This window comes from Saccopteryx bilineata, chromosome 2, assembly GCF_036850765.1.
Source record: "Saccopteryx bilineata isolate mSacBil1 chromosome 2, mSacBil1_pri_phased_curated, whole genome shotgun sequence".
NCBI classification, from domain to species: Eukaryota; Metazoa; Chordata; class Mammalia; order Chiroptera; family Emballonuridae; genus Saccopteryx; species Saccopteryx bilineata.
Window position 1 is genome coordinate 276,627,200 of NC_089491.1, and position 12,363 is coordinate 276,639,562.

Sequence of the window (12,363 nt, forward strand, 5' to 3'; positions counted from 1 at the left end):
AGCAAAAATTCACCAGCTTGGACTCAAGGTCGCTGGCTCAAGCAAGGGGTTACTCAGTCTGCTGAAGGCCTGCGGTCAAGGCACATATGAGAAAGCAATCAAAGAACAACTAAGGTGTCGCAATGCGCAATGAAAAACTATCGATGCTTCTCATCTCTCTGTTCCTGTCTGTCTGTCCCTGTCTATCCCTCACTCTCACTCTCTGTCTTTGTAAAAAAAATAAAAATTTTAAAAAAACAACAAAAAAACCAAAAACAAAACCTGTGGTAAGCCCTGGCTGGTTGGCTCAATGGTAGTCAGTCCAGCATATGGATGTGCCAGTTTCAATTTCTGGACAGGGCACACAGAAGCAACCATCTGCTCCCCCCCCCCCCCAGCCATGGCTCTATTGGTTCTAGCGCATCAGTCCTGGCGCTGAGGATGGCTCTGTGGAGCCTCTGCCTCAGGTGCTAAAAATAGCTACCTGTGAGCATGGCCCCAGACAGGTGTTGCCAGGTGGATCCTGGTCAGGGCACTTACAGGAGTTGTATCTCCCCTCAACTCACTTGGAAAAGAAGTAAAAAAACAACAACTGTGGTAAAACATACTACTACTTAGTTACCTGATGCCACAGAAAAAAAGTGTCTGGTGTGATGGACCTTGCACTGACTTTGGCCTGTGTTAGAGCTGGACTTTCCCCTGATGTTCTAAGAAACCTTATGATAAACATTTGCTAACTTTCAGCTGATTTTCTGCCCTCCTTATGCTGTTACAATAACCTTTCCCACCCCTTTTCTCTCTTAAACATTCCTTCCTAATATAATAGTATCCCACCCTAGTGTCTTGGATATATGCCTTTGGATCTTAATTATACATTTTCTGAAATCATCTGTTCCATGTGCTATTTGTATTTAACCAGAGCTTTATTTTCCTTATTTTGATCTTTCCCAATCAGGATTTCCTGAAATGTCTGTTGATCCTTGCTTGTGTCTCAGTGTTTCAAAGTCACTCAGGAATTCTCCGGAAGCTTAGTGTGAATGGGCTGCATTTATCAAACAGCACTGTCACTGTAGACCTACCAAGCAGGGACCGGTTTTGTTGGGAATCACCCCTTCTCCATAACTGAGCCCTTCCCTTGGGCTGGTCCTCTTTATTTCTTGCCTGGGGAAAGGATAGTGTTTGTAGTGGAACTGGGTATAAGCCTCATAGCCAATATTTCTGTGGTTAATTGGAGGAAAGGGGTTCGAGGTCCTGTTATTAGTATGTGACTTTCATATAATCTCACTGTTGTTACTGCATTCCAGTCTCAATTGACTGGCGTTTCAAATCCAGTCCTTCATTCAAATTCTCTGGAATGGAATTTCTTTAGTCTTCTGCCATGATGGCGGTGAAGTGTTCACCTGAATGTACAGGTGACGGAGTGGATGTAAAAGGCAACCCTCCTGTTCAGCGCCATCTACGTCCTGTCCTCCGAGGTGGGAGCCAATGTCTGGAACTCCCCAGACCTTTTAGACTCACTGGACTGCGTGAACTTGCTTTTTGGCTTCCCTCACTACAGGCAATGGTGATCCATCTTCCCAGGTCAAAGATCCCATTTCTAGCTGACAAAATTTTGTCAGCTGAGTGCTCACTTTGGCAGCACATATACAAAACTTTGTCAACTGATTGATTCTTTCTTGTAGACTCAGAAATGTCTTCGTGTACTTATCTTTTTTTTTTAAAATCATTTTACTATTGTCTTAGGAACCTTCTAGGAGACATAAATGTATGAGTTCAAGACACCAAGTTTAAGCAAAGATATGCGTAGTTCATAGATAATAGATTCATTTTCGGCCCTGGCTGGTTGGTTCAGCGGTAGAGCGTCGGCCTGGCGTGCAGGGGACCCGGGTTCAATTCCCGGCCAGGGCACATAGGAGAAGCGCCCATTTGCTTCTCCATCCCCCCTCCTTCCTCTCTGTCTCTCTCTTCCCCTCCCGCAGCCAAGGCTCCATTGGAACGGGGATGGCCTGGGCGCTGGGGTCTGCCCCAGGCGCTAGAGTGGCTCTGGTCACGGAGGAGCGGCGCCCCAGAGGGGCAGAGCATCGCCCCCTGGTGGGCACAGCTTCGCCCCTGGTGGGCGTGCCGGGTGGATCTCGGTCGGGCGCATGCGGGAGTCTGTCTGGCTGTCTCTCCCCGTTTCCAGCTTCAGAAAAAAAAAAAAGAAAAAAAATAGATTAATTTTCCACATCCAGAGTCGATTTTTAAAATGTAAATCAGATCGTGTCTGATCTGATTTTCAACTTAAACACCTGCAAAGATGACCTACGAACTCTACTACTGGGTATGCACCCAAAAGAACTGAGAGCAGGGACACCAAGAGAGATTTGTACACCCATGTTCACAGCCGCGTTAGTCACAACAGCCAAGATGTGGAAATGACCCAAGTGTCCATGGTCGGATGATGGGATAAACAAGATGTGGTCTCCCCATAGTGGAATCTTATTTGGTCTTAAAAAGGGGATTTTGCCCTGGCTGGTTTGCTCAGTGGTAGAGCGTCGGCCTGGCGTGCAGAGGTCCCGGGTTCGATTCCTGGCCAGGGCACACAGGAGAGGCGCCCATCTGCTTCTCCACCCCTCCCCCTCTCCTCTCTCTCTCTCTTCCCCTCCCGCAGCGAGGCTCCATTGGAGCAAAGATGGCCCGGGCGCTGGGGATGGCTCCTTGGCCTCTGCCCCAGACGCTGGAGTGGCTCTGGTCGCAAGAGAGCAACGCCCGGGAGGGGCAGAGTATTGCCCCCTGGTGGACAGAGCGTCACCCTCTGGTGGGCGTGCCAGGTGGATCCCGGTCGGGGGCATGCGGGAGTCTGTCTGTCTCTCCCCATTTCCAGCTTCAGAAAAAAAAAGGGGGGGGGGATTTTGCCTGACCTGTGGTGGGACAGTGGTTAGAGCGCTGACCTGGAATGCTGAGGTCCCAGGTTGGAAACCCTGGGCTTGCTGGGTAAAGGGCACATATGACAAGCAGCCAATGAACAGCTACAGTGCAACTACTATACTTCTTGTTCCACCTCTCCCCCTTCTCTGTAAAATCAATAAATAAAATCTTAATAAGGGGGAAGGGAGATTCTGACTCCTCCATGGATGAATCTTGAAGACATTATACTGTGAAATAAGCTGGTCCCAAAAGAACAAATACTACGTGATTCTACTTACACGCAGTCCCTAGAGTCAGTCGCACGGAGACAGAGCAGATGGTGGGAGCCTGCCCAGGAGGGAAAGGGGGGAGCGAGTGCCCAGCGTCCGTTCTAGAAGAGAAAGGAGTGGCGATGGAGGGTTGTGACGGCGGCAGTGTGGACGTGCGTCACGCCCCGGGTAAGGGGTTGACAGTAACATCGTGTGTGTACATTCTACTACAGTACAAACGGGCCCCGCGGAGGACTCCCAGTTCACTAAACCAAACCCCAAGTTCTCATCTCCGAGGCCGCCTCTCCCGCCCTCCCTCCACTCCCGTTCCCGCAGAGCGGTCACTACAGTCCCCGCGCCGTCCCTGCCGAAGGGCGGGGCTCAGTGCTGCCCTCGTGCACCCAGGACGACGCCACGTGAACACGCGCGCTTGAAGGGAGGAGTGACCTGCACTCGGACCTTTGAACCTATCCCCCCCACCCTTCCGCAGCAAACGGAGGAAAAGCTCACAGAACCACTGCTCACCGCGCTGCCAGGCCTTTTTCCGGAAACAGGCGGTCGCAGAGGCCCTCGCGGCCCGTGCGCCCCAGGAGGCGGGACTTCCGCCCAGCGGCGCCGGCCGCCCGCCGGAAGTGGCCTTCCGGGAAAAGCGTGCGCCTCGCGGCGCGCCGTCCCCATCCCCGAGCGCTTGCGCGGCGCGGGACGGGCCGGCATGGCGTTCCGGCAGGCGCTGCAGCTCGCGGCCTGCGGCCTGGCGGGTGGCTCGGCCGCCGTGCTCTTCTCGGCCGTGGCCGTGGGGAAGCCCCGCGCGAGCGTGGATGCGGAGCCGCGCGCGGTCGAGCCTTCAGCTTGGGCGGGGACCGCGCGCCCCGGGCCCGGAGTCTGGGACCCGAACTGGGACAGGTGCGGGGCTGGCCGGTAGAGTGGGGCGGCCGGGCGGTGGGTCTTTCCGGGCCCTTGGAAGCTCCGCGCCGTCTGAGCTGGTCGGTTCGGCGAAGGGAAGCGGGCTTCGTGCGGGGTCTCTGGCTGTGATGGGAGGCGACCCCAGCCTCAACCCCTTCGTCGGTCTGGAGGGTCTTTTCGGGGATGGTATACATGGAAGCCGGGGTAGTGGTCATTGTGACTCAGTGGTGGCAGAGGATCTGGACCTCTCGTTGGGGCTGTCACCCTTGTTCCCCCTCTCTCGGTTTGTGACTCTTGGGTTTAGATGTGGCATGTTGGTCTTAACAGCCGAGACAGGACGGGTGTGGGTGCCCCGGAATGACGCCGCGCCTTAAGGGTTCTCCGTGCAGGGAGGACGCGCGGGGACGTGACTAGCAGACGCCTCCAGGGACCTTGGGTCAGTCCCTGGCCCCAGCCATGTGTCTGTATTGAGGTACTTGAAAGGTGGCTCCTGTGATCAGGAATTTTTAGTTTCACTTAATGTTCACTTAAAATTTAAAACCAAAGTAGTGCAGATGTTTAAATATTGTTTATGTGCCGATAGTATATTTGATATATTGGATTAAATAAAGTGAGTTACTGAAGTTTCCACCTGTTTCTTCCTACTTTTTACATGTGCCTGCTTGGAAGTTTAAAATTACCAACGTTGCTGGTGTCGTGTTTCTATTGGACAAACATTCCCAGCTCCTGTTGGACACTTTGCTGGGTGAGGGGGACAGAACTAATATTTACTCCTAGCCTGGTTGTATCCGGAATGAAATAGGTATTCTTTATTTTAACCTTTAATTTTTAAAAGATAAACTTATTTCTGAATAGTTTTATATCTGCAGAAAAATTGTAGAGATAACAGGGTTCCTGTACACTCCACACCTAATTTCCTGTTGTTAACATCTTACACTGGTGGGGCACATTTGCCACAACCAGTGACCTCATACTTAATTGAGATTAAGTCAGTTTTTACCTGTTGTCAGTGTCTCTTTTAGGGTCCCACATGGCAGTCCTCATATCTTTTAGGGTTCCTCTTGGCTGAGACAGTTTCTCACGTTTTTGTTTTGATGACAGTGACAGTTTATAGAATGTTTCTCAGTTGAAATTTGTATTTCTTATGGTTAGACTGGGAGCCATCTCCTTTTATTTTATTTTGCTTATTTTTAAAAATTTATTGATTTTAGAGAGTGGAGAAGAAAGAGAGAGACAGACAGACAGACAGACAGACAGAAACATCAGTCTGTTTCTGTATGTGCCCTGACCAGGGATCAAACCTGTAATCTTTGCATATTGGGAAAATGCTCTAACCAACTAAGCTGCCTGTTAGGGCCATATTCTCTTTTATAGACATCAGGACAATCTTCTGAATGTCTTAGGCCTTTTTAAGGAAACAGGTTCACTTTGAGATTTAAGCCTTGATTCGTGGAAGCGGGGACTCTCCATGCGGAAAATTCCAAATCTGCAGCCTCTTCCTGGGAACATTCCCATGTGGTACCCTTGTATGTGCTTGCAGTTCTCAGGCATCTTCTCTGGCTCAGCCCCACACCTGCCATCGTGGCATCATGGCATCGCAGCCTAGTTGTGTCATGGGTACCATGGATTTGCACCGGCCAGGCAGAGCACTAGGAGTCAGCACTGCTCCCCCAGAACTTAATACAGCTGAGAACGTTCTTGTTTGCCTCTGCCAGTATCACAGATGTTCAGTTTCTCTTAACTTCAGTTCTGTGAGCCACCAGACACGTCTGCTGTCCCATGTCGTTTCTAATGGTTTTGTTGATGTGTCCCTGGTCCTTGCATCAGCTCCTAAATTTCAGAATATACGTTTCATGATAACGGAAACATTTTCTCCTCACCGTTGTATGTGCTACTGAGTACTTAAAATATGCTTGGTGCCTGACCCCTGCTGGTGCAGTGGATAGAGCATCGATCTGGGACACTGAGGTCCAGTTTCATTTAATTTTATTTTTTTTAATTTAATTGTTTTTTAGTTTATTCATTTTTAGAGAGAAGAGAGAGAGGAGAGAGAGAGACAGGGGGGAGGAGCTGGAAGCATCAACTCCCATATGTGCCTTGACCAGGCAAGCCCAGGGTTTTGAACCGGCGACCTCAGCATTTCCAGGTCGACGCTTTATCCACTGCGCCACCACAGGTCAGGCCAAGGTCCAGTTTCAAAACCCTAAGATCACCAGTTTGAGTGCAAGGTGGCCGGTTTGAGCATGAGATTATCAACATAATTCCAAGGTCACTGGCTTGAGCAAGGGGTCACTGGCTTGGCTTGAGAAGCAATCAGTGAACACCTAAAGTGACACAACTATGAGTTGATGCTTATCTCTCTCTTGCAAAAAAAAAAAAAAAAAAAATGCCTAGTGCAACTGGGGAAGTGGAGCTTTAATTTTATTTCATTTTCATTATTTTGAATTTAGCCACATGGCTAGTGGCTGCTATTGGACAGCACAGTTTGAGACTTGGCCTCAGTGTCCCCTTCAACGAGATTCTGGCCGCCCTTCTACAGCCAGTCCTTCCTATTACCTGGCTTCATTTCTCTCACTAGTCACTCTGCTGTTACCAGTCTGTCCCTCCAGAACAGACTGCACAAGGGCTTTGCATGTCTGTTTTGCTTCCCGTCTAGTTATCCACAACAAGCCTGGCACTTGAGCTCAGGGGTGAATGAGGGCATTGACTCCTCCCTGTGTGTTCCCAAGACGAAAGAACATCTTGTCAGAGATACTCAAGGGTGACGTGTGAAGAAAGGTCACAGGACATACTGTCTCCTATCTCAACATTAGGCGAGAACCGCTGTCCCTGGTCAACCTGCGCAAGAGGAACCTGGATTCCGGAGACGACGACGTGGCATCCAGGATAGACCACTGCAAAGCCAAGGCCACGCGGCACATCTTCCTCATCAGGCACTCCCAGTACCATGTGGACGCTTCCCGGGAAAAGGACCGCACCCTGACGCCCCTGGGTATGTGGCTGGCGCTCAGCCCCGACTGACCCCCGCAGCCTGCCTCCTTGAACCTGTGTCAGGGACCCTCTGCCTAGATTCGAGGGTTGTCGTTACCAGTAATTATTCGCTTCCGATTCCAGACAGACTTTGGAAACATCCTCAACTTAAAAAAATTACATTACAGGCGGACCTTGGAGATAGTGTGGGTGTCGTTTCAGACCACGGTAGTAAAGCCAGTTGTAATCTTTCTGCTGGTATAGGGTCTCGTCTTCAATTTGTAAAAAATGAAACGTTTGTGTAGTGTGATATGAGATGCCTGTGCGGTGGGTCTTGCCACAGATGATAACGTCCAAAGACCCCACCAGGGGCTCAGTGTGTTCCAGGGGCCTGCAAGAGGGCACCCCATGTGTAGTGTTTTACTTAACCTATGTTACTGTTGAGTGTGTGTCCAGTATGTACAGATATGTATGTTCACAGACAGCTTTGTAAGAATAAATAGGTGAGAACGAGTAATAGAATCTTTTTTATATATATATATATTTTTCTGAAGTGAGAAGTGTGGGATTGGCAGTCAGACAGACTCCCACATGTGCCCTACTGGGATCCACCTGGCATGCCCACTAGGGAGCGATGCTCTGCCCATCTGGGGCATTGCTCTGTTGCGGCCGGAGTCATTCTAGCGCCTGAGGCAGAGGCCACGGAGCTGTCCTCAGCGTCCAGGCCAACTTTGCTCCAATGGAGCCTTGGCTGAGGGAGGGGAAGACAGAGATAGAGAGGAAGGAGAGGGGGAAGGGTGGAGCAGCAGATGGGCACTTCTCCTGTGTGCCCTGGCCGGGAACCAAACCCAGGACTTCCATATGCCGGGCCGACGCTCTACTGCTGAGCCAACTGGCCAGGGCCAGTGACAGAATGTCTTAACTGTCCGTCTGGCATAGGGCTGCTCTTGCCGTATGATAGTGCAATGGATGAGTCGCCCAACCCTGGACTTTGTGCCCTGAACTGGTGCATACATAGAAATTCCTGGGAAGAGCCATGCAGGGTGCTCTGAAGTAGAGTTTACATTTTAAACAATTTTTTTAGGAGAGACAAGAAGGGAGAGAGATGAGAAGCATCACCTCGTAGTTGCAGCACTTTAGTTGTTCACTGATTGCTTTCATAATGTGCCTTGACGGAGGTAGTGGGTGGAGGTGTTCCAGCTGAACCAGTGACCCCATACTTAAGCCAGCGACCTTTGGGCTCAAGCCAGCGACCCTGTGCTCAAGCTCGTGAGCCTGCACTCAAGCTAGCAACCTCGGGGTTTCGATCCTGGGTCCTCAGCATCCCAGTTTGATGCTCTAGCCACTGCACCACCTACTAGTTAGACTAAACATTTCCTTTTTGAAATGGGATGTTCTGCATTTGTGCACATATTGAAATTCAGGCAGTGTCAAGGTTTGTTGGTCTGTCCAGCCGACTGTGCCTCTCGTGCTGATCCGGTTTTGGGTGCAAAAATGGGAAGTGGAGCTGCATCCATGGGTGTCACCACAGGCAGCAGAATGACTTTATGAGGGTGTTTCCACCAGATCCTCAGACATATTTGGGGACAAGCACTTGCTTCTGCATGGTCTGTAGTTAGTGATGCTGGGGTCAACGGATCTCCATGTTCTCATCTTTGGTACTTGCATAGCCAGCAGGGTCACAGGCATTCATGACTCAGTCTTTGGACAAAGTTGAGTGAGACTGGTACAAGGGACCCACTTAATTAGTAGGACCTAATCCAGATGTTAACAATGCTCTACCTTGGTCATTGGTTTTGTTTGTTTTTTTTAATGCATGGGGCTGAAGGTGACTGGATCATCTCGTTGTTTTACCTCTTGGATGCCTGGCCCCCAGGAGGGCCTGCCCAGGGTCCCCTTGACCCTGATGGTTCTGGGTAAAGACAAGTATTTGCGGGGTAAAGAAGAGGGACTCCAGCAGCATGTAATTCTCCATGTTTCATCTTTAAGGCCGTGAACAGGCTGAGCTAACTGGTCTCCGACTTGCAAGCTTGGGGTTGAAGTTTAATAAAATTGTGCATTCCTCCATGACCCGTGCAGTAGAAACCACTGATATCATCAGCAAACACCTGCCAGGTGAGTGCGGGCATCTCCAGGTCCTTCAGCCACTGAAGGGACACATGGAGTCTGTCCTGAGTCACTGCTCCTCACAGGCGTCTCCACAGTCAGCACAGACCTGCTGAGGGAAGGTGCCCCCATCGAGCCTGACCCGCCCGTGTCTCACTGGAAGCCAGAGGCTGTGGTAAAGCCCCCCACAACAGTGGTCTCCCTCCCTGGCCCCTCCACCATGGGTGGCACCCCCTGCTGTCCACCCCCCACTCCCCAGCTCTCAGCCCCACACTTAGGTGACTCATTCTGCCCCCAGCAGTATTACGAAGATGGAGCCAGGATCGAGGCTGCCTTCCGGAACTACATCCACCGGGCGGACGCCAAGCAGCAGGAGGACAGTTATGAGATCTTCATCTGCCACGCCAATGTCATCCGCTACATCGTGTGCCGGTGAGGGTCTCGCAGGCACACTTGGCCTGGTCTCCCTCTTGCCAGCCAGGCTGCTCCTCCTCCCACCTCTCTGGCCATTCACATCTGGTAGAACGTCTGCATTGCTCCAGCACTGGGCATGGGGAACGCCTTCCTAGGCTTCGGTGTCTTCATTTCCTGGCTCCACAGAAGTCTCAGGGCCCTCATAAGGCCGGCCCTGAGCTGCAGCTGTGTGTCACAGAGGGAAAGGCCAGCTGAGTGCTTATGTATTAAGTAACTACCTCCCTTCACTTCCAGATCCATCATCAAGTGTCGAACGCTTCCATTGTTGAGGGGTTCCCCTTCTAATGATGAGTCTGGCAGGGACAGGACAGGACACAGCACAGCCAGCTCCCCCGCTCACCATGCTTGTGGCTAGGGCTATATCTCCTCCCTCAGATGTCACATGTACTGCGCCCCAGTGAGCAGCCCGGGAGTTCTAGCTTGCTTAGGAACACCCAGCCAGATGAGTGCTGCTAGGGACAGGGTCCCCTGGGCTCCACACCCTCTAACTCCAGTGCCCTGGAGGCACAGCCTCAAAGCTCAGCACATGCATGTTTCCTGGGGGCCATCCTGTTTGCTGCTCTGGGTGGCTACTGTGCTGTGTGGACACAGCATTATTCCATATTTTGGGACAGCACCAACCTAATTAGTTGCTAGGTGACCCCCATTCTGAAAATGCACTAGGAATACTTGGAGGCTTGGAGTAGAGGAGACCTGTGTTAACTGAAGGGCCGATGGAGCCAAAGTGTCTCCATTGTGACTGAGGGCACTCTGCTGGCTAACTTAGGATACTCTGAGGACAGTAAGGGTGACTCAGAGACTTAAGGAGCATGAAGGTTGTCATTCCTTTAAGTCGAGAAAACACGTGGCAGCCGCAGGCTGCAGGGTGAGCTGGGGTGATGCTTCTCCCTACCAAGCTCCAGGAATAGGGTGCCTGGTGACCCAGTAATACTGAACTTTTTAGCAAATACTGACTGCCTAACAGCATTTTTAAGAGCATGGAAATGGTGCAGGACCGTGGGCTATCACTGCCCCTGTGGTTCCTGGGGAGAGGCCCAGGAGTGCATGTTGCACAATTGGGCTGCCTCTGCCCATCTCTTTGACACTGGATACAAATTGTATGTTTAGAGAAAACCAGTCATTTCTGACTTGTGTACAGGTCTTGACCTGTCACTCCCTACCACAAGCTGGCTGCTACCACCCCTTTGTTTCACAGTGTGATGGAGTCGCTCTGGCATCTACTCTAAGGGTTGGGGGCTGATAGCTCAGCCCGCTGTATCCAGCATGTCTTCCTCTCTCCCCACCCAGAGCTCTGCAGTTCCCTCCAGAAGGCTGGCTCCGTCTCTCCCTCAACAACGGCAGCATCACCCACCTGGTGGTCCGGCCTGATGGCCGCGTGGCACTCAGAGCCCTTGGGGACACAGGGTTCATGCCTCCTGACAAGATCTCCCGCTCCTGAGGGCCTGCTCCCCTTGCCCATGCCTGGCTCTGTCATGGAGCTGCTAAGAACAGATGCCTTTCCTCCGTCCCCTCCTCAGCCTGCACTGCGGTCACTGCATTTCTCCAGGACCAGGCGGTAGCAGAGGGAAATATGTAAAACGCCGCGTTTCAGTCCCTCTGGCCCAGGACAGAAAAGGGGAACGTTCAGGTCAGACCAGCCAGTGGAGTTCAAGGAGGCCTCACAGATGTCACTGGGGAACAAGGCAGATCTGCACCAACGGGTCTTTGGTCACAAACAGCTGGCCTCACGACCTCTTAAGGCTCCATCAGCAAAGCCTGTTGGGTACCAGGGACTTGCAGGAGGGTGCAGTTTCCATTCATAACTTCACTTTGTGCATTCTTTCCATTTCTTAAAACTCTTTTGTCAAGTATTTGTAAATTAAAAATTTTCCATCTGGGTTCTTGCTTTGAAAACCCATGTCTCACTCCAAAGTCATGCACCCCTGATGTTGTTGGATCTAAACTCTCCAGACCCAAAGAAGCACCTGGGCAGGTGAGGGAGGGACCAGGGGGTGACAGCTCATTCTTTAGTTTGCGTCTGGCTGTTCAACTTTTATGCTCATGGATTAAAATATTTAGACATGATGTGTCCATCCCAAATATTGCTAATTTATAAAAATAGTACAATTTCCATGAAGTGGTTATGAACATTTTCTGCAATCAGTGCAGCTAAATGGGATATTTGATCTATTTCTGTCAACTTTGGAAATGACTACAAAATAAAGTTTTATTTTACTGGTTTTCAAAGTACTAATTGTGAATGTTTTGAAGAAAACGAAGACAGCAGCCCCAAACTTGCTAAAGCAGTTTTAGCAGAAAACTTCCACAGTATTTTGTGCACTGAGGACTGATGGCTTTGCTGGGCACCTCCTGCCAGGCACATTGGTGACAGGCCCTAACCCAGGACAGTAAGCCTGACATGGTAAATGGTTTTCTAGAAGCAGCAACCATCACCATTTCCTAGGAATAGTTTTGACAACTAAGCCAAAACCTGTGCCAACTTCTAAAACCACAAGCATAACAGGCGGCACTCACATTTAACCTCAGTGGGTGAGTAGCCAGGAGTCCCCAGTCATGAGCCCTGGATCCTGGGACCCCACAAGCCCGAAGGTGGAGGCAGGTCCTGTTTCCTGTTCTGTCTGCAGACCTGCTTTCTGGTGGCATTCCTGCCCTTGATAAGACCTATGAGAAGCAGGGCATTTCAGAAACCAGAAACTTGACACTGCTGAGGAGCAGGGGAAAGGTGTTTGGATAGTCATTTTCAGGGCCCAACGACATTAATGGAAGCTAGTCACTG

General features: G+C 50.9%; 1 protein-coding gene and 1 long non-coding RNA gene across 3 annotated transcripts; one reads left to right on the plus strand and one right to left on the minus strand.

Annotated features, from left to right (window-relative positions):
• Positions 1–359: 359 nt before the first annotated feature.
• Positions 360–3,754, minus strand: LOC136325845 (uncharacterized). Its single transcript, XR_010729319.1, has 3 exons — positions 3,660–3,754; positions 3,165–3,256; positions 360–2,161 (listed from the first exon to the last, which is right to left on the minus strand). It is a non-coding gene; the product is annotated as an uncharacterized lncRNA (long non-coding RNA).
• Positions 3,755–3,759: 5 nt separating this feature from the next.
• Positions 3,760–11,816, plus strand: PGAM5 (PGAM family member 5, mitochondrial serine/threonine protein phosphatase). 2 transcript variants are annotated; one of them, XM_066260898.1, is made up of 6 exons: positions 3,760–4,037; positions 6,851–7,029; positions 8,997–9,122; positions 9,200–9,288; positions 9,412–9,545; positions 10,875–11,816. In XM_066260898.1, the coding sequence occupies exons 1-6, from the start codon at positions 3,847–3,849 to the stop codon at positions 11,023–11,025; spliced, it is 870 nt and encodes a 289-aa protein (XP_066116995.1). In that variant the 5' UTR covers positions 3,760–3,846; the 3' UTR covers positions 11,026–11,816. The 2 variants fall into 2 exon arrangements, with proteins under 2 accessions (XP_066116995.1, XP_066116994.1); XM_066260897.1 differs by having other exon boundaries at positions 3,767–4,037; positions 9,415–9,545.
• The last annotated feature ends 547 nt before the right edge of the window (positions 11,817–12,363 follow it).